Raw genomic sequence first — 26123 nt, 5'->3', positions numbered from 1 at the left:
GCCCCTACACTCTATCCACTAGGCTATCTGCCGCCCCTACACTCTAACCACTAGGATACCTGCCGCCCCTACACTCTAACCACTAGGCTACCTGCCGCCCCTACACTCTAACCACTAGTCTACCTGCCGCCCCTCCACTCTAACCACTAGTCTACCTGCCGCCCCTACACTCTAACCACTAGGCTACCTGCCGCCCCTACACTCTAACCACTAGGCTACCTGCCTCCCCTACACTCTAACCACTAGGCTACCTGCCGCCCCTACACTCTAACCACTAGTCTACCTGCCGCCCCTCCACTCTAACCACTAGTCTACCTGCCGCCCCTACACTCTAACCACTAGGCTACCTGCCGCCCCTACACTCTAACCACTAGGCTACCTGCCGTCCCTACACTCTAACCACTAGGCTACCTGCCGCCCCTACACTCTAACCACTAGTCTACCTGCCGCCCCTCCACTCTAACCACTAGGCTACCTGCCGCCCCTACACTCTAACCACTAGGCTACCTGCCGTCCCTACACTCTAACCACTAGGCTACCTGCCGCCCCTCCACTCGAACTACTAGGCTACCTGCCCCCTCTACACTCTAACCACTAGGCTACCTGCCGCCCCTACACTCTAACCACTAGTCTACCTGCCGCCCCTCCACTCTAACCACTAGGCTACCTGCCGCCCCTACACTCTAACCACTAGGCTACCTGCCGTCCCTACACTCTAACCACTAGGCTACCTGCCGCCCCTCCACTCTAACCACTAGGCTACCTGCCACCCCTCCACTCTAACCACTAGTCTACCTGCCGCCCCTACACTCTAACCACTAGGCTACCTGCCGCCCCTACACTCTAACCACTAGGCTACCTGCCGTCCCTACACTCTAACCACTAGGCTACCTGCCGCCCCTACACTCTAACCACTAGTCTACCTGCCGCCCCTCCACTCTAACCACTAGGCTACCTGCCGCCCCTACACTCTAACCACTAGGCTACCTGCCCCCTCTACACTCTAACCACTAGGCTACCTGCCGCCCCTCCACTCGAACTACTAGGCTACCTGCCCCCTCTACACTCTAACCACTAGGCTACCTGCCGCCCCTACACTCTAACCACTAGTCTACCTGCCGCCCCTCCACTCTAACCACTAGGCTACCTGCCGCCCCTACACTCTAACCACTAGGCTACCTGCCGTCCCTACACTCTAACCACTAGGCTACCTGCCGCCCCTCCACTCGAACTACTAGGCTACCTGCCCCCTCTACACTCTAACCACTAGGCTACCTGCCGCCCCTACACTCTAACCACTAGTCTACCTGCCGCCCCTCCACTCTAACCACTAGGCTACCTGCCGCCCCTACACTCTAACCACTAGGCTACCTGCCGTCCCTACACTCTAACCACTAGGCTACCTGCCGCCCCTCCACTCTAACCACTAGGCTACCTGCCGCCCCTCCACTCTAACCACTAGGCTACCTGCCGCCCCTACACTCTAACCACTAGGCTACCTGCCGTCCCTACACTCTAACCACTAGGCTACCTGCCGCCCCTCCACTCTAACCACTAGGCTACCTGCCGCCCCTCCACTCTAACCACTAGGCTACCTGCCGCCCCTCCACTCTAACCACTAGGCTACCTGCCGCCCCTACACTCTAACCACTAGGCTACCTGCCGCCCCTACACTCTAACCACTATGCTACCTGCCGCCCCTACACTCTAACCACTAGGCTACCTGCCGCCCCTCCACTCTAACCACTAGACTACCTGCCACCCCTACACTCTAACCACTAGGCTACCTGCCTTCCAACACTCTAACCACTAGGCTACCTGCCGCCCCTCCACTCTAACCACTAGGCTACCTGCCACCCCTCCACTCTAACCACTAGTCTACCTGCCGCCCCTACACTCTAACCACTAGGCTACCTGCCGCCCCTACACTCTAACCACTAGGCTACCTGCCGTCCCTACACTCTAACCACTAGGCTACCTGCCGCCCCTACACTCTAACCACTAGTCTACCTGCCGCCCCTCCACTCTAACCACTAGGCTACCTGCCGCCCCTACACTCTAACCACTAGGCTACCTGCCGTCCCTACACTCTAACCACTAGGCTACCTGCCGCCCCTCCACTCGAACTACTAGGCTACCTGCCCCCTCTACACTCTAACCACTAGGCTACCTGCCGCCCCTACACTCTAACCACTAGTCTACCTGCCGCCCCTCCACTCTAACCACTAGGCTACCTGCCGCCCCTACACTCTAACCACTAGGCTACCTGCCGTCCCTACACTCTAACCACTAGGCTACCTGCCGCCCCTCCACTCTAACCACTAGGCTACCTGCCGCCCCTCCACTCTAACCACTAGGCTACCTGCCGCCCCTACACTCTAACCACTAGGCTACCTGCCGTCCCTACACTCTAACCACTAGGCTACCTGCCGCCCCTCCACTCTAACCACTAGGCTACCTGCCGCCCCTCCACTCTAACCACTAGGCTACCTGCCGCCCCTCCACTCTAACCACTAGGCTACCTGCCGCCCCTACACTCTAACCACTATGCTACCTGCCGCCCCTACACTCTAACCACTAGGCTACCTGCCGCCCCTCCACTCTAACCACTAGACTACCTGCCACCCCTACACTCTAACCACTAGGCTACCTGCCGTCCCTACACTCTAACCACTAGGCTACCTGCCGCCCCTCCACTCTAACCACTAGGCTACCTGCCGCCCCTCCACTCCTACCACTAGGCTACCTGCCGCCCCTACACTCTAACCACTAGGCTACCTGCCGCCCCTCCACTCTAACCACTAGGCTACCTGCCGCCCCTCCACTCCTACCACTAGGCTACCTGCCGCCCCTACACTCTAACCACTAGGCTACCTGCCGCCCCTACACTCTAACCACTAGGCTACCTGCCGCCCCTCCGCTCTAACCACTAGGCTACCTGCCGCCCCTCCACTCGAACTACTTGACGTAACACACAAGACAATCGAATATTTTGCGATATACATCCTTTATTCACAGAAGTATCACAATTTACATACAAATACAAAGAAGTATATCTGAGTGTATAAAAATACGAAATAGCAATACGACATCATAAAAGAGCCCCTTACCCCGAATCTTACGGAAACCATCTTTGGTCGTTGGTCCTCATTTTGAATAATTTTGATTCGCTCGTTTAGAATTAGTTTTCATATTTGAACATTTGTTGTAGGTTGGTAGTGGTACAGTAGGAGGAATGGCAGGTTTTCCAACTCTGTGATTGGTGGACTGGGCTGTAAGATCAGCATGATTGGCGGGCGAGATTGGCCAGTGCTTTAGCGTGGACCGCCTTGTACAGGAGAGCGAAACTGGAGGGGTTGAGAAGGCCACGCCCCTGCACATCCACCTTGCCCATCAGCACGTAGTTCGCTCCTGAATGAATGAATAAATTAATGAATGAATGAATTGATCGATAAATGAATGAATTAAGGAATTAATCAATTAATGGGATGGATGGATAGATGAATGAATTAACAAATTAATGAATTATCCAATTTACTAATCAGTCAATTAGTCCATGGTTTTCACAAACTTGGTCCTCGGTCCTCGGTCCTGGGACACCCCCCCCCCACCCCCCCCCCCCCCTCCCCCCCTCCCTGAACTACACAGCTTATTCAAATAACCAACTGATCATCAAGCTGATTATTTGAATCAGCTGTGTAGTCTAGGACAGAAACCAGAAGGTGCACCCAGGTGGGGCCCCGGGACCGAGTTTGAGAAACCCTGAATTAGTCCATCCACCAAACTAGACAGTTACAGGAAGAGGCTAATGTTCTACTCAGTTGTGTGTGTGTGTGTGTGTGTGTGTGCGTGTGTGTGTGTGTCAGATGTACACTGAGTATACAAAACATTATGAACACCTGCTCTTTCCATGACTTAGACTGACCAGGTGAATCCAGGTGAAAACTATGATCCCTTGTTGATGTCACTTGTTAAATCCACTTCAATCAGTGTAGATGAAGGGGAGGAGACGGGTTTAAAGAAGGATGTTTAAGCTTTGAAGACATGGATTGTGATGTGTGCCATTCAAAGGGTGAACGGGCAAGACTAAATATTTAAGTGCCTTTGAACGGGGTGTGGTAGTAGGTGCCAAAGCGCACCGGTTTGTGTCAAGAACAGCAAAGCTGCCGGGGTTTTTTCCACTCTCAACAGTTTTTCCTGTGTGTATCAAGAACGGTCCACCACCCAAAGGACATCCAGCCAACTTGACACAACTGTGAGAAGCATTGGAGTCAACATGAGCCAGCATCCCTGTGGAACGCCTTTGACACTTTGTAGAGTCCATATGCCCTGATGAACTGAGGCTGTTCTGGGGGCAAAAAGGATGGGGGACTGCGGGGGGGGGTATGGGGGTGCAACTCAATATTAGGAAGGTGTTCCTAATGTTTGGTATAGTCAGTGTATGTGAGACGGCACATACCTTTGCGTAGGCTGGGGCAATTCCTGCAGTTGGAGGTGAGTTTGACAGACATGGCTGGCCCTGATTTGGTGATGGCCATGCGGCCACTCTTATAGGACTTGATGAGAGACACATCCACAGTCACACTGCCCCTAGGGCCTGGGACCAAGGATGTCACCTTCCCTGTGATCACTGGGAGTTGGGAGAGAGGATAGGAGGGGGGGGGGGGGGGGTGGGGGGTGGAGTAAGATACCGAGTGGGAGGGGTTTAAACAGGATACCAGGATTCTATTTCTGTGGTTTGTACTTTCTGACTCACTCATCCCACTTCCTTCTCTGTGAGGGATTAAGATATTATTGTCATATCAAGGGTTAGGGCTAGGGTTAGGGTTAGGGTTAGGGTTAGGGTTAGGGCTTGTTTTCCAATGGCTATTATGTGGTGTTTGTTTGTTCCAATCTCAGAATGGCAGGGAGAGAGAGAGAGAGAGACAGGGAGAGAGAGACAGGGAGGGAGAGACAGGGAGGGAGAGACAGGGAGAGAGAGACAGGGAGGGAGAGACAGGGAGAGAGAGACAGGGAGGGAGAGACAGGGAGGGAGAGACAGGGAGGGAGAGACAGGGAGGGAGAGACAGGGAGGGAGAGAGAGAGAGGGAGAGACAGGGAGGGAGAGACAGGGAGGGAGAGACAGGGAGGGAGAGACAGGGAGGGAGAGACAGGGAGGGAGAGAGACAGGGAGGGAGAGACAGGGAGAGAGAGACAGGGAGGGAGAGACAGGGAGGGAGAGAGACAGGGAGGGAGAGACAGGGAGAGAGAGACAGGGAGGGAGAGACAGGGAGGGAGAGAGACAGGGAGGGAGAGACAGGGAGAGAGAGACAGGGAGGGAGAGACAGGGAGGGAGAGACAGGGAGAGAGAGACAGGGAGGGAGAGACAGGGAGGGAGAGACAGGGAGAGAGAGACAGGGAGAGAGAGACAGGGAGAGAGAGACAGGGAGGGAGAGACAGGGAGAGAGAGACAGGGAGGGAGAGACAGGGAGGGAGAGAGACAGGGAGAGAGAGACAGGGAGGGAGAGACAGGGAGGGAGAGACAGGGAGAGAGAGACAGGGAGGGAGAGACAGGGAGGGAGAGACAGGGAGGGAGAGAGACAGGGACGGAGAGACAGGGAGGGAGAGACAGGGAGGGAGAGACAGGGAGGGAGAGACAGGGAGGGAGAGACAGGGAGGGAGAGAGACAGGGAGGGAGAGACAGGGAGGGAGAGAGAGAGAGAGAGAGACATGGATAGAGAGAGAGACAGGGAGAGAGAGAGAGAGAGAGAGAGACATGGATAGAGAGAGAGAGAGAGAGACAGGGAGGGAGAGAGAGAGAGAGAGAGAGACATGGATAGAGAGAGAGAGAGAGAGACAGGGAGGGAGAGAGAGAGAGAGAGACAGGGAGGGAGAGACAGAGAGAGAGAGAGAGAGAGAGAGACAGGGAGGGAGAGAGAGAGAGAGAGAGAGACAGGGAGGGAGAGACACAGAGAGAGAGAGGGAGAGAGAGACAGGGAGAGAGACATGGATAGAGAGAGAGAGAGAGAGAGAGAGAGAGAGAGGGAGAGAGAGAGACAGGGAGAGAGAGAGAGAGAGAGAGAGAGACATGGATAGAGAGAGAGAGAGAGAGAGAGACAGGGAGAGAGAGAGGGAGAGACAGAGAGAGAGACAGGGAGGGAGAGACAGAGAGAGAGAGACACAGAGAGAGAGAGAGAGAGACAGGGAGAGAGAGAAAGAGAGAGAGACCGGGAGAGAGAGAGAGACAGGGAGACAGGGAGACCCAAAGAGATAAGAAGAGCGGTAGAGGGTGTGACTCACCGAAATCATTAGGGCAGAAGTTGGATTGAAGTGTTCCTGTCCTCTTACAAGCCACGGTACACAGCTGATTCACCGGTAGGGCTACAAAATACACACACACCAACACGCACGCACGCACGCACGCACACACACATACAGTTATTTCTAAACAAAATGTCTGAAAAGCAGCAGTAACAATCACAGTGTAGTATCAAACGGTTGTTCCCTCATCAGACTGTAACTCACGTTTCTTGTTCACTGCAGGTTTCTTAGTCACAGTCTTAGTCCGGCTCGGTCCATGCTTAGCTGTGGTTTTAGGCTTAGTCCCTGGTTTTGGTGTGGGCTTGGATTTCACCTTGGTACCAGGTTTAAGGGTTGGTTTAGCCTTGGTACCAGGTTTAAGGGTTGGTTTAGCCTTGGTACCAGGTTTAGGGGTTGGTTTAGCCTTGGTACCAGGTTTAGGGGTTGGTTTAGCCTTGGTACCAGGCTTAGGGGTTGGTTTAGCCTTGGTACCAGGTTTAGGTATGGGTCTGACTCCAGGCTTGACTGTAGGCTTACGTGGTGGAGGCTTCACTGGTATCCTCACCCCAGGTCTGGTGGCTGGTTTTGGGGTGGGCTTGGCCCTGATGGCTGGCTTGGGTTTAGGAGTGTTCCGGGCTGGTTTGGTCGGCTTGGAGGTAGGTTTCTGGGGTATTGCGGCGACCCGAGACCCATGGATGTTGTCTTCCCCGGAGGAGGGCGTCCGGGACCCCCGGGGCACGCTGGAGTAGTGGGCCATGAAGCCGTTGGAGGTCACACTGAGGTCAGATACAAACTGCACCAGGAGCTCGTTCCCATTGGTCACTAGGGTCCTGTATGAGGGGTGGAGGGAATGGAGGAGAGGAGAGGAGAAAGAGAGAGAGGAGTGGAAGAGGAGAGGAAGAGGAGGGGAAAGAGAGGAGAGGAAGAGGAGTAGAAAGAGAAAGGAGAGGAAGAGGAGGGGCAGAGAGAGGAGAGGAAGATGAGGGGAGGAGAGAAAGAGGAGGGGAAGAGAGAGAGGAGGAAGAGGAAGGCAAAGAGGAGAGGAAGAGGAGGGGAAAGAGAGAGGTGAGGAAGAGGATGGCAAAGAGGAGAGGAAGAGGAGGGGAAAGAGAGAAAAGAGGAAAGAGAGAGGAGGGGAATGAGAGAGGAAGAAGAGGAGGGGATGAGAGAGGAGGAAGAGGAGGGGAAAGGAAGAGGAGAGGAAGAGCAGGTGAAAGAGAGTGGAGAGGAAGAGGAGGAGAAGAAGAGGGGGGAGAGAGCGGAGGAAGAGGATGGGAAAGAGAGAGGAGGAAGAGGATGTCAAAGAGGAGAGGAAGAGGGGGTAGAGAGAGGAGAGGAAAGAGAGATGAGGGGTAAGAGAGGAGAGGAAGTCAAAGAGGAGAGGAAGAGGAGGGAGATGAGGAGGGGATGAGAGAGAGGAGGAAGAGGAAGGCAAAGAGGAGAGGAAGAGGAGGGGAAAGAGAGAGGAGAGGAAAGAGAAAGGAAGAAGAGGAGGGAAAAGAGAGGAGGAAGAGGAGGGGAAAGAGAGGGAGGAGGAAGGCAAAGAGGAGAGGAAGGGAAAGAGAGAGGAGGGGCAGAGGAGGGGAAAGAGAGAGGAAGAAGAGGAGTGGAAAGAGGAGAGGAAGGGAAAGAAAGAGAAGAGGAAGAGGAGGGGAAAGAGAGAGGAGGAAGAGGAAGGCAAAGAGGAGAGGAAGGGAAATAAAGAAGAGGAAGGGAAAGAGTGAGAGGAGGAAGGGGAAGGCAAAGAGGAGAGGAAGGGAAAGAAAGAGAAGAGGAAGAGGAAGGGAAAGAGAGAAGAGAGGAAGAGGAGGGGAAGAGAGAGGAGGAAGAGGAGGGGAAAGAGAGAAGAGAGGAAGAGGAGGGGAAAGAGAGAGGGGGAAGAGAGAGAGGAGGAAGAGGAAGGCAAAGAGAGAAGAGAGGAAGAGGAAGGGAAAGAGAGAAGAGAGGAAGAGAAGGGGAAAGAGAGAGGAGGAAGAGGAGGGGAAAGAGAGAAGAGAGGAAGAGGAGGGGAAAGAGAGAGGGGAAAGAGAGAGAGGAGGAAGAGGAAGGCAAAGAGAGAAGAGAGGAAGAGGAGGGGAAGACAGAGGATAGGAAGCGGAGGGGAAGAGGGAAGAGTCAATAGCGACGGGAATGAGAGTGACGAGAGAGAGCCGTGGTAGATTTTGAAAAATCCTTTTGATAGTAGTGAAAAGTTTCACAAAACTAAGTGAAAATGTAACAACATTTGATAAACACTTCAGTAACATCGTAAGAACATTTTCTGACCCTGGTACCCTGTCACCACAGTACTTCCCGATGCGCCGCGAGTCGTCCCTTTCACCCCCGTTAAAGAATGCCACGTAGTCATAGCGACAGTACGTGTCAGCCTCTATATCCAACTTCACAAACTTGATCTCGATCACCTAGGAAACATAACGAGTCACAATGTCAGAACATACTTTCATAAGATGACAGAAACACATTCATAACCCAAACCGTGTTGGTCACACCATTCAAAGCAATGAGTGTTGGAACTTCAAAGCCATTTATCTCAGAATCATCTTTTGACAGATATGAGCTCAGAACTCTAAGGTCATGATAGGTTTTAGTTATGTGACACTGTAGTTGCTTCTTGTTATTCATAATTCTTGCACTGTAATGTAGAGTGAAGGGAGCTGGTCGGCGCTGACATTTAGAATACAGAGGGGCATTTACTCTCTCTCTCTCTCTCTCTCTCTCTCTCTCTCTCTCTCTCTCTCTCTCTCTCTCTCTCTCTCTCTCTCTCTCTCTCTCTCTCTCTCTCTCCGTCTGTCTGTCTCCCTCTCTCCGTCTCTCTGTCTCCCTCTCTCTCTCCCTCTCTCCGTCTCTCTCTCCGTCTCTCTCTCTCTCCGTCTCTTTCCGTCTCTCTCTCTCCGTCTCTTTCTGTCTCTCTCTCTCTCCGTCTCTTTCCGTCTCTCTCTCTCTTTCCCTCTCTCTTTCCCTCTCCCTTTCCCTCTCCCTTTCCCTCTCTCTCTCTGTCTCTCTCCCGCTCTCTCTCTCTGTCTCTCCCTCTCTCTCTCTCTCTCTCTCTCTCTCTCTCTCTCTCTCTCTCTCTCCCTCTCTCCGTCTGTCTGTCTCCCTCTCTCCGTCTCTCTGTCTCCCTCTCTCTCTCCCTCTCTCCCTCTCTCCGTCTCTCTCTCCGTCTCTCTCTCTCTCCGTCTCTTTCCGTCTCTCTCTCTCCGTCTCTTTCTGTCTCTCTCTCTCTCCGTCTCTTTCCGTCTCTCTCTCTCTTTCCCTCTCTCTTTCCCTCTCTCTTTCCCTCTCTCTATTTCCCTCTCTCTTTCCCTCTCCCTCTCTCCGTCTGTCTGTCTCCCTCTCTCCGTCTCTCTGTCTCCCTCTCTCTCTCCCTCTCTCCGTCTCTCTCTCTCCGTCTCTCTCTCTCCGTCTCTTTCCGTCTCTCTCTCCGTCTCTTTCTGTCTCTCTCTCTCTCCGTCTCTTTCCGTCTCTCTCTTTCTTTCCCTCTCTCTTTCCCTCTCTCTTTCCCTCTCTCTATTTCCCTCTCTCTTTCCCTCTCTCTTTCCCTCTCCCTTTCCCTCTCCCTTTCCCTCTCTCTCTCTGTCTCTCTCCCTCTCTCTCTCTCTCTGTCTCTCCCTCTCTCTGTCTCTGTCTCTCTCTCCATCTCTCTCTCTATATCTCTCTCTCTCTCTCTCTCTCTGTCTCTCCTCCTCTCTCTCTCTCTCTCGGCAAACATGTACACGCCCTACTCCTTCAATGAAGCCTTTCATTTGCACACGTCACAGGACCGCAGTCAGGAGGCACACACACGCACGCACGCACACACACACACACACACATATATATATCTACTCCCATAACTTAAGCTTCCAGAGCAGTCTCTAACGATGGCCTTTAAGTGCAACTTTTCAGAACCTCAAATAAAGTGAAAAGATATGCTGCTGATGCCGTGTTGTGATTGGTGGAGGTGTGCTGCTGATGCCGTGTTGTGATTGGTGGAGGTGTGCTGCTGATGCCGTGTTGTGATTGGTGGAGGTGTGCTGCTGATGCTGTGTTGTGATTGGTGGAGGTGTGCTGCTGATGCTGTGTTGTGATTGGTGGAGGTGTGCTGCTGATGCTGTGTTGTGATTGGTGGAGGTGTGCTGCTGATGCCGTGTTGTGATTGGCGGAGGTGTGCTGCTGATGCCGTATTGTGATTGGTGGAGGTGTGCTGCTGATGCTCTATTGTGATTGGTGGAGGTGCGCTGCTGATGCTGTGTCGGGATTGGTTGAGGCCTGACATTGCTGGGCTCCACGGAGATGTGCCAGGAGCAGCTGATGCCTGCTGGGTAATCTGAGTTGGGCCAGTTGGGTGTCTTGACCGAACCCTGAGCCTTCGTTAGTCTACCCCCACAGAACTGATTCTCTGAGGAGAGACAGACAGAGTGACAGAGGCAGAGAGAGAGAGAGACGCAGAGACAGAGTGACAGAGGCAGAGAGAGAGAGAGAGACACAGAGACAGAGGCAGAGAGACGGACACTTTAAATAGAGACAGGCTGAAGAGCATGAAACCACGGTATCAATAATCACATCTCACTGTCTACGAGTCCATAGTATCAATAATCACATCTCACTGTCTACGAGTCCATAGTATCAATAATCACATCTCACTGTCTACGAGTCCATAGTATCAATAATCACATCTCACTGTCTACGAGTCCATAGTATCAGTAATCACCCCTCACTGTCTACGAGTCCATAGTATCAATAATCACATCTCACTGTCTACGAGTCCATAGTATCAATAATCACATCTCACTGTCTACGAGTCCATAGTATCAATAATCACCCCTCACCCTCCACGTGTGGTTTCCCTCCTTGGTAGTGAGCCGCGAACCCCCGTCCTCCTGTACTGCTGTCAGACACCATCTCCAGCATCATGGTGTTGGAGGTAGAGATGAGAGCCCCGGGCCGGAACGTCCCACAGAACCTGCCCAGCTTCTGCATGGTGTGGGAGTGGCCGTTGTACACATCCAGGTAGTCATAGCGACAGGTGGGGTCGGCCTCCAGGTCAAACATGCGGAAGGAAAGCATGACAACGTGGCCCTCGGGGACCTGGGTATTATGGGATGTAGACGTGAGGGGGCTAAAAGTCAGAGGTTATGTTATACCATTTTATTGGTTTGAGTTTATTTTATTTTTACAGAGACAGTGCACATTAATTAACGTTTCAGTAAAAGTGTCGGTTTTAGCCAGTCGGCTAATTTTCAACCGCAGTCCCTGGGCAGGTTATTAAAAACAATTACAATATAGACAATCATTGAGCAGTGAGCACACACAGAGTAACATAGGACAAGCAAGACATAGCATACAGACAGAGCAACATAGAACAAGCAAGACGTAGCATACAGACAGAGCAACATAGGACAAGCAAGACGTAGCATACAGACATAGCAACATAGAACAAGCAAGACGTAGCATACAGACATAGCAACATAGAACAAGCAAGACGTAGCATACAGACATAGCAACATAGAACAAGCAAGACGTAGCATACAGACAGAGCAACATAGGACAAGCAAGACGTAGCATACAGACAGAGCAACATAGAACAAAAAGCAGCAAGACAAAATTCATAAAAGCAACAAAGTGTTTCCACACCTCACAAGCTACAGACAACAGACAACATGGAAAGCGGCAATACACAGCTAGGGACCATGTTCACAAATCTGATTGACCTTTAGCCATGTCTTCATGTTTTTTGTGAAAGTGTGATATGTGGTGCAGTTATGTGTGTCTGATGGCAGTGTATTCCACACATGGGAAGCTCTCACAGAGAAAGCGGATTTACTAAAGGTGCTCTTCCTTAAGGGAACTATACAGTCACCTCTCATGGCAGACCTTGTGGATCTGCTGCCATATGTTTGGGTTTTCTGTTTAACAAAAGTACTGAGTGGAGGGGGAGGAGCCAGGCCATTTAGGATCTTGAATACAAGACATGCGTCGGTGTATTGCACAAGATTTTCCCAACTCAGGAGCTCATGCTTTCTGAGGATGTAACAGTGATGATGGCTATTGAGCTTCCTATCAAGCACTTTGAGAGCCTGTTTGTAGACAGTCTGAATAGGTCTTAATGTTGTATAGCAAGCTTGGGCCCAACTAGTCAAGCAGTATGTCATAGATTTGAAGTACAGTTTTGCTACCTCTGTAGTCAAACAATTTAGTATAAATCAGAAATTAGCTAATCACCTGCTTTTTATAAGAGAGGTTGGAATCGAATATGATGCTAAGGTACTTAAAATCAGATACCACCTGGAGCTTCTCCCCTGACACATAGACACATAGACATCTGGCTCAGTAACATCAGATACCAGCTGAAGCTTCTCCCCTGACACATAGACATCTGGCTCTGTAGCATCAGTTTGCCTCTTTGTGAAGAACATAAAGACTGTTTTTTCACATTGAGATGCAAACATGAGTCACTGAGCCACTTTGTAACCTGGACCATTACAGTAGTGAGTTCTTGTGCAGCTCGTTGTTTGCTCTTTGCATGCACATATCACTGTATCATCTGCATACATTTGAACTTCAGACCCAGTACAGACAGAAGGCAGATCATTAATGTACAGGCTGAACAGGAGGGGCCCCAGTATTGACCCTTGGGGCACGCCTACATAATAGCTAAGATTGGGCGACAGCTCATTGCTCACTCTGACACACTGAGTTCTGCCTTCAAGGTATGATTTCATCCATCTCAAGGCATCGGGGGAAAAGTTGAACTTGGACAATTTTGTGATGAGAATCTCATGGTTAACCGTATCAAAAGCCTTCTTTAGGTCCAGAAACACAGCCCCAACAACACCCCCTTTGTCCACATTTTCCAGAAGAAAGCAGTTGGCCGTTTCTGTGGAGTGTTTCCCTCTGAAGCCAAACTGCATGGAGTGTAATGTGAAGGGGCTGTTGTTGAGGTGGGCAATCAGTTGTTCTGCTACACACTTTTCAACAACCTTTGACACCACAGGTAGTATATTAATGGGCCTGTAGTTACTCACGTTAGCAGGGTCACACGATTTAAAGATGGCTACTATGGCTGACTTACAGACCCTTGGAAACACCCCGAGACCAATAGATGTGTTGGTGACCTTAGTAATGGGGCCAATGAGTGACTCTTTGTAGTTTTTAAGAAAGGTAGAGTCCAGCCCAAACACATATTTGGCTTTAGAGTTCTTTAGTGAGCTAATCACCTTGTTCACCTTTGACTCAGAAACCTCCCTTATGATGAAGACAGGTTGAGTGTCATTCACTACCACTGAGCACAAGAAACCAGTGTCAGTACCCTGACAGAGTCAATCAAGTAGGAATTGAAGGCTGTTGCTATTTCGACTGCATCCTGTGTTAGATTGTTATTCACCATGATTTCTAGTATTTGCAGTGTTACTATGGTCTTTCCCTGTTAACTTTTTTATATTCTCCCAGATCAAGTTAGAATTTCTCTTTGCTTCACCAGTTACGTTAATAAAAACGTTTTCCTTGGCCTGTCTGATTTCTTTCATCACCTTATTTCTCAACATGGTAAACCTACGTTTGTCATGCTCTAATTTGGATTTAAGGACTGTTTTTAGAGCATAATCTCATTCTTTCATCAATTTCCAGATTTCTCCATTTAGGAAGAGTGCTGTTTAGGCCCAGGTTTGGATTTTATCTTTTTTAGGAAGCCATTTATTGTAGTCTGGATTGTGGATAGAAAAACCTGACTATCAGCTTCCACGTCTGTATAGGACAAGAGATCATTCCAGTTAATTCCCTTAATTGCGTTTTCAAAATAATTTAATTCACTCTTAGGTATTCTTAGTTGATCCGGCTTTCTAACAGTAGAGAAGTTAAACCTGTTCAGTCTAGAGGTTAAACCTGTTCAGTCTAGAGGTTAAACCTGTTCAGTCTAGAGGTTAAACCTGTTCAGTCTAGAGGTTAAACCTGTTCAGTAAAGAAGCTAAACCTGTTCAGTAGAGAGGTTAAACCTGTTCAGCAGAGAAGCTAAACCTGTTCAGTAGAGAAGCTAAACCTGTTCAGTAGAGAAGCTAAACCTGTTCAGTAGAGAGGTTAAACCTGTTCCGTAGAGAAGTTAAACCTGTTCAGTAGAGGTTAAATCTGATCAGTCTAGAGGTTAAACCTGTTCAGTCTAGAGGTTAAACCTGTTCAGTCTAGAGGTTAAACCTGTTCAGTCTAGAGGTTAAACCTGTTCAGTAGAGAGGTTAAACCTGTTCAGTAGAGAAGTTAAACCTGTTCAGTAGAGAGGTTAAACCTGTTCAGTAGAGAAGCTAAACCTGTTCAGTAGAGAAGCTAAACCTGTTCAGTAGAGAAGTTAAACCTGTTCAGTAGAGAGGTTAAACCTGTTCAGTAGAGAGGTTAAACCTGTTCAGTAGAGAAGTTAAACCTGTTCAGTAGAGAGGTTAAACCTGTTCAGTAGAGAGGTTAAACCTGTTCAGTCTAGAGGTTAAACCTGTTCAGTAGAGAAGTTAAACCTGTTCAGTAGAGAAGTTAAATCTGTTCAGTAGAGAGGTTAAACCTGTTCCGTAGAGAAGTTAAACCTGTTCAGTAGAGAGGTTAAACCTGTTCAGTAGAGAAGTTAAACCTGTTCAGTAGAGAGGTTAAATCTGATCAGTCTAGAGGTTAAACCTGTTCAGTCTAGAGGTTAAACCTGTTCAGTCTAGAGGTTAAACCTGTTCAGTCTAGAGGTGAAACCTGTTCCGTAGAGAAGTTAAACCTGTTCAGTAGAGAAGTTAAACCTGTTCCGTAGAGAGGTTAAACCTGTTCCGTAGAGAAGTTAAACCTGTTCAGTAGAGAGGTTAAACCTGTTCAGTAGAGAAGTTAAACCTGTTCAGTAGAGAAGTTAAACCTGTTCAGTAGAGAGGTTAAACCTGTTCAGTAGAGTAGTTAAACCTGTTCAGTAGAGAAGTTAAACCTGTTCAGTCTAGAGGTTAAACCTGTTCAGTCTAGAGGTTAAACCTGTTCCGTAGAGAGGTTAAACCTGTTCCGTAGAGAAGTTAAACCTGTTCAGTAGAGAGGTTAAACCTGTTCTGTAGAGAAGTTAAACCTGTTCAGTAGAGGTTAAATCTGATCAGTCTAGAGGTTAAACCTTTTCAGTCTAGAGGTGAAACCTGTTCAGTAGAGAAGTTAAACCTTTTCAGTAGAGAAGTTAAACCTGTTCAGTAGAGTAGTTAAACCTGTTCAGTAGAGAAGTTAAACCTGTTCAGTCTAGAGGTTAAACCTGTTCAGTCTAGAGGTTAAACCTGTTCAGTAGAGAGGTTAAACCTGTTCAGTCTAGAGGTTAAACCTGTTCAGTAGAGAGGTTAAACCTGTTCAGTAGAGAAGTTAAACCTGTTCAGTCTAGAGGTTAAACCTGTTCAGTAGAGAAGTTAAACCTATTCAGTAGAGAGGTTAAACCTGTTCAGTCTAGAGGTTAAACCTGTTCAGTCTAGAGGTTAAACCTGTTCAGTAGAGAAGTTAAACCTGTTCAGTAGAGAAGTTAAACCTGTTCAGTAGAGAAGTTAAACCTGTTCAGTAGAGAGGTTAAACCTGTTCAGTCTAGAAGTTAAACCTGTTCAGTAGAGAAGTTAAACCTGTTCAGTCTATAGCGTAAACCTGTTCAGTAGAGAGGTTAAACCTGTTCAGTAGAGAAGTTAAACCTGTTCAGTCTATAGCGTAAACCTGTTCAGTAGAGAGGTTACACCTGTTCAGTAGAGAAGTTAAACCTGTTCAGTAGAGAGGTTAAACCTGCTCTTAGACAGCTTTCTGGCTATAAGTGTCAGATTATGATCAGATAACCCAGTAACCATATTGAATGATTTAGTCAACTAGCTGTGTAAGGTCAAAGGTACTAGTGATCCGATTGAGGGTTTTCCTACAAGACTTGTCTTCATAATTAATGTTGAAATCTCCCATTAAGATGAACTCTTTCCCAAAATCACATTTTCATAAGCATGTTATTAAACTGATCAAAAAACACACTTTTGGTGGAAGGTGGTCTACACCTTCCGATAAGGGTAAAAATAAATTTGGGGAGACCGTGTAACGTTCAGGCCAATACATTCTAGTTCATTATCACATGACCACTCAATTTGTTTACATCAGATATGTTCTTTAATGTAAATCATCACACCCCCTCCCTCCTCTTCCTCCAATCCCGTCTCTCCTGAAAACATTGTAGCCAATCACAATCAAAGCAGCATATGGAGAGGTTTTATGGAGCCGTGTCTCTGAGAGGTAGAGGAAGTCAAGGTTGGAGTCTGTGAGTAGATGTTGAATTTGATACATTTTTGGAATGACACTGTGAATTTGGGCTTGGTCACATACAGATGGTTAGCAGATGTTATTGGTCACATACAGATGGTTAGCAGATGTTATTGGTCACATACAGATGGTTAGCAGATGTTATTGGTCACATACAGATGGTTAGCAAATGTTATTGGTCACATACAGGTGGTTAGAAGATGTTATTGGTCACGTACAGATGGTTAGCAGATGTTATTGGTCACATACAGATGGTTAGCAGATGTTATTGGTCACGTACAGATGGTTAGCAGATGTTATTGGTCACGTACAGATGGTTAGCAGATGTTATTGGTCACGTACAGATGGTTAGCAGATGTTATTGGTCACGTACAGATGGTTAGCAGATGTTATTGGTCACATACAGATGGTTAGCAGATGTTATTGGTCACATACAGATGGTTAGCAGATGTTATTGGTCACATACAGATGGTTAGCAGATGTTATTGGTCACGTACAGATGGTTAGCAGATGTTATTGGTCACGTACAGATGGTTAGCAGATGTTATTGGTCACGTACAGATGGTTAGCAGATGTTATTGGTCACGTACAGATGGTTAGCAGATGTTATTGGTCACGTACAGATGGTTAGCAGATGTTATTGGTCACATACAGATGGTTAGCAGATGTTATTGGTCACGTACAGATGGTTAGCAGATGTTATTGGTCACGTACAGATGGTTAGCAGATGTTATTGGTCACGTACAGATGGTTAGCAGATGTTATTGGTCACGTACAGATGGTTAGCAGATGTTATTGGTCACGTACAGATGGTTAGCAGATGTTATTGGTCACATACAGATGGTTAGCAGATGTTATTGGTCACGTACAGATGGTTAGCAGATGTTATTGGTCACGTACAGATGGTTAGCAGATGTTATTGGTCACGTACAGATGGTTAGCAGATGTTATTGGTCACGTACAGATGGTAATGCGAGTGTAGCGAAGTGCTGGTGCTTCTAGTTCCGACCAATTTCCCAACAACTACCTTATACACACAAGTGTAAAGGAATGAATGCGAATATGTACACATACATATTATATTATCTCATTAAAGGACAACAGATGTTATTGTGAATGAGTTACACTTCGTGTAGAAGGTTGTGTTATTACAGCTACGGTCCAGCTGGACGGGTTGAGTAGTACTTCTGTTATAGTACCTGTATAGTACCTGTACCTGTATAGTACCTGTACCTGTATAGTACCTGTTACTTCGTGTAGAAGGTTGTGTTATTACAGCTACGGTCCAGCTGGATGAGTTGAGTAGCACTTCTGTTATAGTACCTGTATAGTACCTGTACCTGTATAGTACCTGTACCTGTATAGTACCTGTACCTGTATAGTACCTGTTACTTCGTGTAGAAGGTTTTGTTATTACAGCTACGGTCCAGCTGGATGGGTTGAGTAGCACTTCTGTTATAGTACCTGTATAGTACCTGTACCTGTATAGTACCTGTACCTGTATAGTACCTGTTACTTCGTGTAGAAGGTTGTGTTATTACAGCTACGGTCCAGCTGGATGGGTTGAGTAGCACTTCTGTTATAGTACCTGTATAGTACCTGTACCTGTATAGTACCTGTACCTGTATAGTACCTGTTACTTCGTGTAGAAGGTTGTGTTATTACAGCTACGGTCCAGCTGGACGGGTTGAGTAGCACTTCTGTTATAGTACCTGTATAGTACCTGTACCTGTATAGTACCTGTACCTGTATAGTACCTGTTACTTCGTGTAGAAGGTTGTGTTATTACAGCTACGGTCCAGCTGGATGGGTTGAGTAGCACTTCTGTTATAGTACCTGTATAGTACCTGTACCTGTATAGTACCTGTACCTGTATAGTACCTGTTACTTCGTGTAGAAGGTTGTGTTATTACAGCTACGGTCCAGCTGGATGGGTTGAGTAGCACTTCTGTTATAGTACCTGTATAGTACCTGTACCTGTATAGTACCTGTACCTGTATAGTACCTGTTACTTCGTGTAGAAGGTTGTGTTATTACAGCTACGGTCCAGCTGGATGGGTTGAGTAGCACTTCTGTTATAGTACCTGTATAGTACCTGTACCTGTATAGTACCTGTACCTGTATAGTACCTGTTACTTCGTGTAGAAGGTTGTGTTATTACAGCTACGGTCCAGCTGGACGGGTTGAGTAGCACTTCTGTTATAGTACCTGTATAGTACCTGTACCTGTATAGTACCTGTACCTGTATAGTACCTGTTACTTCGTGTAGAAGGTTGTGTTATTACAGCTACGGTCCAGCTGGACGGGTTGAGTAGTACTTCTGTTATAGTACCTGTATAGTACCTGTACCTGTATAGTACCTGTACCTGTATAGTACCTGTTACTTCGTGTAGAAGGTTGTGTTATTACAGCTACGGTCCAGCTGGACGGGTTGAGTAGCACTTCTGTTATAGTACCTGTATAGTACCTGTACCTGTATAGTACCTGTACCTGTATAGTACCTGTTACTTCGTGTAGAAGGTTGTGTTATTACAGCTACGGTCCAGCTGGACGGTTTGAGTAGTACTTCTGGTGTTATATTATGTTGGGTACTTACAGTGATGTACCAGGTGTTGTGGTATATATTCTGTTGGGTACCTACAGTGATGTACCAGGTGTTGTGGTATATATTCTGTTGGGTACTTACAGTGATGTACCAGGTGTTGTGGTATATATTCTGTTGGGTACTTACAGTGATGTACCAGGTGTTGTGGTATATATTCTGTTGGGTACTTACAGGGATGTACCAGGTGTTGTGGTATATATTCTGTTGGGTACCTACAGGGATGTACCAGGTGTTGTGGTATATATTCTGTTGGGTACCTACAGTGATGTACCAGGTGTTGTGGTATATATTCTGTTGGGTACTTACAGGGATGTACCAGGTGTTGTGGTATATATTATGTTGGGTACTTACAGTGATGTACCAGGTGCATTTGCTGTTGGGTTTGTAGTGGCTGGGGAAACCCTCACTGCCCACGAAGCCTGATTCAGTCACCAAGTGACCTCCACAGTGGAAGATAGGCCTGAGAGAGAGGGAGAGAGGGAGGGAGGGAGAGAGGAGAGAGAGAGAGAGAGAGAGAGAGAGAGAGGGAGCAGGAGAGAGAGAGAGAGAGAGAGAGAGAGAGAGAGAGAGAGAGAGAGGGAGGGAGGGAGAGAGGAGAGAGAGAGAGAGAGAGAGAGAGAGAGAGAGGGAGCAGGAGAGAGAGAGAGAGAGAGAGAGAGGGGGAGGGAGGGAGGGAGAGAGGAGAGAGAGAGAGAGAGAGAGAGGGAGCAGGAGAGAGAGAGAGAGAGAGAGAGAGAGAGGGGGAGGGAGGGAGAGAGGAGAGAGAGAGAGAGAGAGAGAGAGAGAGGGAGCAGGAGAGAGAGAGAGAGAGAGAGAGAGAGAGAGGGGGAGGGAGAGAGGAGAGAGAGAGAGAGAGAGAGAGAGAGAGGGAGCAGGAGAGAGAGAGAGAGAGAGAGAGAGAGGGAGGGAGGGAGAGAGGAGAGAGAGAGAGAGAGAGAGGGAGCAGGAGAGAGAGAGAGAGAGAGAGAGAGAGAGAGAGAGAGAGAGAGAGAGAGAGAGAGAGAGAGAGCAGGAGAGATCGTGGGAGGAGACAGAGAGAGAGAGACATTAAATTCTACAACCACCTAAAAGGAAGTGATTCTTAAACCTTCCATAACAAAGCCATCACCTACAGAGAAATGAAACTGGAGAAGAGTCCCCTAAGCAATTTGGTCCTGGGACTCTGTTCACAAACACAAACACACCCCACAGAGCCCCAGGACAGCAACACAATTGACTGACCCAAACTTAAGGAAAGCTTTGACTATGTACAGACTCAGTGAGCATAGCCTTGCTATTGAGAAAGACCGCCGTAGGCAGACATGGCTCTCAAGAGAAGACAGGCTATGTGCTCACTGCCCACAAAATGAGGTGGAAACCGAGCTGCACTTCCTAACCTGCCAAATGTATGACCATATTAGAGAGACATATTTGCCTCAGATTACACAGATCCACAAAGAATTCGAAAACAAACACATTTTTGATAAACTCCCATATCTACTGGGTGAAATATCACAGTGTTCCATCACAGCAGCAAGATTTGTGGCCTGTTGCCACAGGAAAAGGTCAACTGGTGAAGAACAAACACCATTATAAATACAACCCATATTTATGTTTATTTATTTTCCCTTTTTGTACTTTAACTATTTGCACATAATTTAACATTTGAAACGTCTCTATTCTTTTGGAACTTTTGTGAGTGTAATGTTTAGAGTACATTTTTTTTTATTTATTGATTATTTAACTTTTGTTTATTATCTATTTGACTTGAATTGAATTTGAGATCCATTATATTATTTCTCTTTTCTGTGAGTAAAAATGAACCGATCCATATGGCATGTTTTATCATTTTAGAGAAAACGATTTCAGAAGTCGCTACTACTACAACTACAACTACTACTACTACTACTACTACTACAACTACTACTACTACTACAACTACTACTACTACTACTACTACTACTACTACTACAACTACTACTACTACTACTACTACAACTACAACTACTACTACTACTACTACTACTACAGTACCACTACTACTACTACTACTACAACTACAACTACAACTACTACTACTACTACTACTACTACTACCACTACAACTACTACTACCACTACAACTACTGCTACTACTACTACTACTACTACTACTACTACTACTACTACTACTACTACTACTACAACTACAACTACCACTACCACTACTACTACTACTACTACTACAACTACAACAACTACTACTACTACAACTACTACAACTACTACTACTACTAAGGTAACTCCTTTCAGCATCAACATTCTGGGGCCAGAACCCCTCTCTAAACACACTGAAAGCCCCGGCAACACAGACCCACTCTGTTCTCTGACGCTGGGAAGGGCCTGTGAACTCACATAGGGGAGTGTTTTTATAATGGTAGGCCCAAACCTGAGCAGGAAGCACTGATTAATATGTATGTTGGAGCCTAGTCAAGTATAAACACACACGTATACGAAAGTTTTGAGTTTTGTATGTATGGTATACCTCATCCAGCAAAATGCTAACTTGCAGGTTCCTTCTCAACAATATAACAACAATAAGAAATAATAAAATATCAGAATACCAACATAAAGTAAATGGCTCAGTGGAATAGAATAAACATTTTAGAATCAGTATAATACAGGAAGTGACAATTTATCGTGCAATGTTTAAACGTTTTAATCGTGTAATATTTAAACGTGTACTGGGGAAGGAGGATGGGGGACAGTGTATAAACTGAGCAGTATAATAAGAGTCTGGTAGTAGCAGTTGTGACGTGTGTGTAGTATGAATGTATACTGTGTGTGTGTGTGGTGTGTGGTGTGTGGTGTGTGTGTGTGTGTGTGTGTGTGTGTGTGTGTGTGCGTGCGTGATGTGACACCGCTTTAACACGAGAGTGTGTGTTGACCAGCTGGTGGACAGCGTCAACCTGTCCCTGTACCAGGTTGTAGTCCCCACCTGCTTTAAGGAGATCGCCATCGTCCCAGTGCCCAAGAAAAACAAGATGACCCCCGTCGTGCTCACCCTGGTCATCATGAAGCGCTTCGAGAGGCTGGACAAGACCCACATCAAGGCCAGACACACTGGACCCACTACAATTAGTCTACCGTTCAATTAGTCTACAGATCCACCGAAGATGCCATTTCCATCGCTATTCACACGGCCATAACCCATCTGGACAAGAGGAATACCTATGTGAGAATGCTGTTCATTGACTACAGTTCAGAAATCAACACTATTGTTCCCTCCAAGCTCGTCACCAAACTCAGAGCCCTGGGTCTGGACACCACGCTCAGAGCCCTGGGTCTGGACACCAAGCTCAGAGCCCTGGGTCTGGACACCACGCTCAGAGCCCTGGGTCTGGACACCACGCTCAGAGCCCTGGGTCTGGACACCAAGCTCAGAGCCCTGGGTCTGGACACCAAGCTCAGAGCCCTGGGTCTGGACACCAAGCTCAGAGCCCTGCATCTGGACACCAAGCTCAGAGCCCTGGGTCTGGACATCAAGCTCAGAGCCCTGGGTCTGGACACCAAGCTCAGAGCCCTGGGTCTGGACACCAAGCTCAGAGCCCTGGGTCTGGACACCAAGCTCAGAGCCCTGCGTCTGGACACCAAGCTCAGAGCCCTGGGTCTGAACACCACGCTCAGAGCCCTGCGTCTGGACACCAAGCTCAGAGCCCTGGGTCTGGACACCACGCTCAGAGCCCTGGGTCTGGACACCTAGCTCAGAGCCCGGGGTCTGGACATCAAGCTCAGAGCCCTGGGTCTGGACACCAAATTCAGAGCCCTGCATCTGGACACCAAGCTCAGAACCCTGCATCTGGACACCTCCCTCTGCAACTGGACTTCCTGGATTTCCAGACAGGTAGACCACAGGCTGTGAGGATTGGCAACAACACCTCCTCCACACTGACTCTCAACACAAACACGGGAGCCCCCCCAGGGATGTTTCCTCAGCCCTTTGCTGTACTCCTTGTTTACCCACGACTGTGTGGCTTTTTGCACGACACCAACCCTATCATCTAGTTTGCTGAGGACACCACAGTTTGTTAGGCCTGATAACAGACAACGACAAGTCTGCATATAGGGAGGGGGGGTGGGGGGGGGTTCAGTTCCTCTGAGTCCATGGACCGACAACACCACCCACTGTTGTCAAGAGGGCGCAACAGCACTTCCTGCCATGAGCTGTTCTCTTCCTTACCGTCGGGTCGAAGGTCGGATACCAACAGGCTCAGAGACAGTTTCTATCTACAAGCCATCAGACTGGTGAACACTTGAACTGGACTGGACTCTCTGCACCTTAGCACACATGCACCAACACACACACACACGCACACGCACACACACGCACACACACACACACACACACACACACACACACACACACACACGCACACACGCACACACACACACACACACACACACAGAGGTATATTTTACAGCAAGCCCTCAGGCTTATTCGACATTAATATTTAATTCAAACAACTTTAATGGATCTGATCTGTTGTAAAAGACATCAGTGTGTTCCAACATACTGTGCTGTATACACAAAATCATATCCCAGTCAACACTTTTTTTTATTTTTTTATCCCAACCCCCAGAGCTCAGTTTATAGTTCAGAAATGTCGTGTTTCCCTCCCTGACCCGCGTCCCTTCTCCAACCATGTTCCACTTCCAGAGGCAGGCCCTGACAGGGCTGCTTTGTGTTCAAAGCCACACTGAGTGGTCCAATGTCCTAAATATCTCAAGTGGTCTGGTCACTCCCTTCTGCCGCGCCAAGCTAAATAAAACAGTCCACAAGTATCTGTTTGTCAAACCTGCGCTAACGTTCCACTGCTCTGTATCTCGTGTGGTGGTTTAGTGAAGTGGGTAGCGAGAAGCGGCCGTCACAAATTCAGCGGAGAGTCAAAGTTCTGATGATAAAGATCCAAAATCCCATAGTTCCATCTGGACCATTGAGGCTGAAAGGGATCTGATGAAAAGTGGTGCACTAGGAAGCAGGGGGCCACAGCCACACAGCAGAGACTAGCCAGTCTCTATACGAACCTCATGTCCTCCTGTGGGTCCTGCCGAACCGCCAACATGCTATTTCTAACTACACTAAGGGAAAGAATCGAGTTTTAGGGGAAAACAACAGTGCAGAGAGACAGGAACAGATGGAAACAGTGCAGAGAGACAGGAACAGATTAAAACTGGGCAGAGAGACAGGAACAGATTAAAACTGTGCAGAGAGACAGGTACAGATGGAAACAGTGCAGAGAGACAGGAACAGATTAAAACTGTGCAGAGAGACAGGTACAGATTAAAACTGTGCAGAGAAACAGGAACAGATTAAAACAGGGCAGAGAGACAAGAACAGATGGAAACAGTGCAGAGAGACAGGAACAGATTAAAACTGTGCAGAGAGACAGGTACAGATTAAAACTGTGCAGAGAGACAGGTACAGATTAAAACAGGGCAGAGAGACAGGAACATATTAAAACAGGGCAGAGAGACAGGAATAGATGGAAACAGTGCAGAGAGACAGGTACAGATTAAAACTGTGCAGAGAGACAGGTACCGATTAAAACTGTGCAGAGAGACAGGAACATATTAAAACTGTGCAGAGAGACAGGAACAGATTAAAACTGTGCAGAGAGACAGGAACAGATTAAAACAGGGCAGAGAGACAGGAACAGATTAAAACAGGGCAGAGAGACAGGAACAGATTAAAACAGGGCAGAGAGACAGGAACAGATTAAAACTGTGCAGAGAGACAGGAACAGATTAAAACTGTGCAGAGAGACAGGTACAGATTAAAACAGGGCAGAGAGACAGGAACAGATTAAAACTGGGCAGAGAGACAGGAACAGATTAAAACTGTGCAGAGAAACAGGAACAGATTAAAACCGTGCAGAGAGACAGGAACAGATGGAAAATGTGCAGAGAAACAGGAGCAGATTAAAACCGTGCAGAGAGACAGGAACAGATTAAAACTGTGCAGAGAGACAGGAACAGATTAAAACAGGGCAGAGAGACAGGAACAGATGAGAAATGCAAATGTTTACAGACAAACAGGCAAGCCAACTGGTTTACTGTGTTCAAATCTACCCGTGTTAATATGCACACACATGAAACGTTGACACAAACACACACATGCACACTGGGTACACACTGACCAAAGACACGTTGACACTAACACACACACATTCTTTAAACACACACATGCACCCTCAAGTGATCGCACACACCTTTTTTTTTTCTGACTCACCTTGTAAAGTTAGTGGTCTGGCTTTGAGCCTGGGTCCATCCCAGTGTCATCGACAGGAGGACGGACACACTCCACACACACACCCTGCCCTGCATCCTGCTCTGATGCCCACCCAGACCAAGAGAGGGAACAGACCAGAGAGAGAGGGCGAGTAGAGGAAGACAGAAAGGAGGGAGAGAGGGAGGGAGAGGCAGAGTAGAGGAGTGGAGAAAGCGAGGAGGATGTAGAAAGGGGAGAGAGAGAGGGATACAGGAGGAATGGGGACGGGGAGGGGAGGAACGAGAGGAGGAACTAGGGGAGGAACGAGAGGGGCGAGAGAAGGAGAGTTTAGTCCCAGATGCCATGTTTTATTTGGTCGTGTGGCTGGGGTGTCATGTGAACATATGACGTATTGTATTGTTGGGAAACAGGTAGCTACACAAATTAAATATGTTGGAATATAAGGTGTGTGTGTGTGTCACAGACAGAATTCCAGTGTTACTGTACATGTATATATCGAATGACTGCTTCACTACTCCCACAGCCACAGCACACAATCCTGAACAACTAACTCTAGCTCTAACTCTAGCTCTAGCTCTAACTCTAACTCTAACCTTAACTCTAGCTCTAACTCTAGCTCTAACCTTAACTCTAGCTCTAACTCTAGCTCTAATTCTAACCTTAACTCTAGCTCTAGCTCTATCTCTAGCTCTAACTCTAATTCTAACCTTAACTCTAGCTCTAACTCTAATTCTAACCTTAACTCTAGCT

The 26123-nt window shown here is 47.8% G+C and overlaps 1 protein-coding gene across 1 annotated transcript; it reads right to left on the bottom strand.

Annotated features, from left to right (window-relative positions):
* Positions 1-2990: 2990 nt before the first annotated feature.
* Positions 2991-25618, bottom strand: LOC110500902 (procollagen C-endopeptidase enhancer 2). The gene is made up of 9 exons (XM_036958275.2): positions 25374-25618; positions 19478-19586; positions 11088-11346; positions 10533-10657; positions 8545-8681; positions 6505-7109; positions 6280-6360; positions 4460-4630; positions 2991-3411 (listed from the first exon to the last, which is right to left on the bottom strand). The coding sequence occupies exons 1-9, from the start codon at positions 25466-25468 to the stop codon at positions 3281-3283; spliced, it is 1713 nt and encodes a 570-aa protein (XP_036814170.1). The 5' UTR covers positions 25469-25618; the 3' UTR covers positions 2991-3280.
* Positions 25619-26123: the final 505 nt, after the last annotated feature.

Source organism: Oncorhynchus mykiss, chromosome 21 (genome assembly GCF_057628025.1).
Source record: "Oncorhynchus mykiss isolate SJ-2025 chromosome 21, ASM5762802v1, whole genome shotgun sequence".
In the NCBI taxonomy this organism is placed as follows: domain Eukaryota; kingdom Metazoa; phylum Chordata; class Actinopteri; order Salmoniformes; family Salmonidae; genus Oncorhynchus; species Oncorhynchus mykiss.
This window is presented reverse-complemented; position numbering and strand designations above follow the sequence as displayed.

Bases quoted from the DNA above. Each gene is read 5' to 3' on its own strand.
- LOC110500902 (XM_036958275.2), bottom strand. From the start codon at position 25,468: ATGCAGGGCAGGGTGTGTGTGTGGAGTGTGTCCGTCCTCCTGTCGATG. The intron at 11,347-19,477 runs GTAAGTACCCAA...CATAATACCCAG, and splicing joins AATGCACCTGGTACATCACT to GTCCCCGAGGGCCACGTTGT. The intron at 10,658-11,087 runs GTGAGGGGTGAT...GTCTCTCCTCAG, and splicing joins AGGGAAACCACACGTGGAGG to AGAATCAGTTCTGTGGGGGT.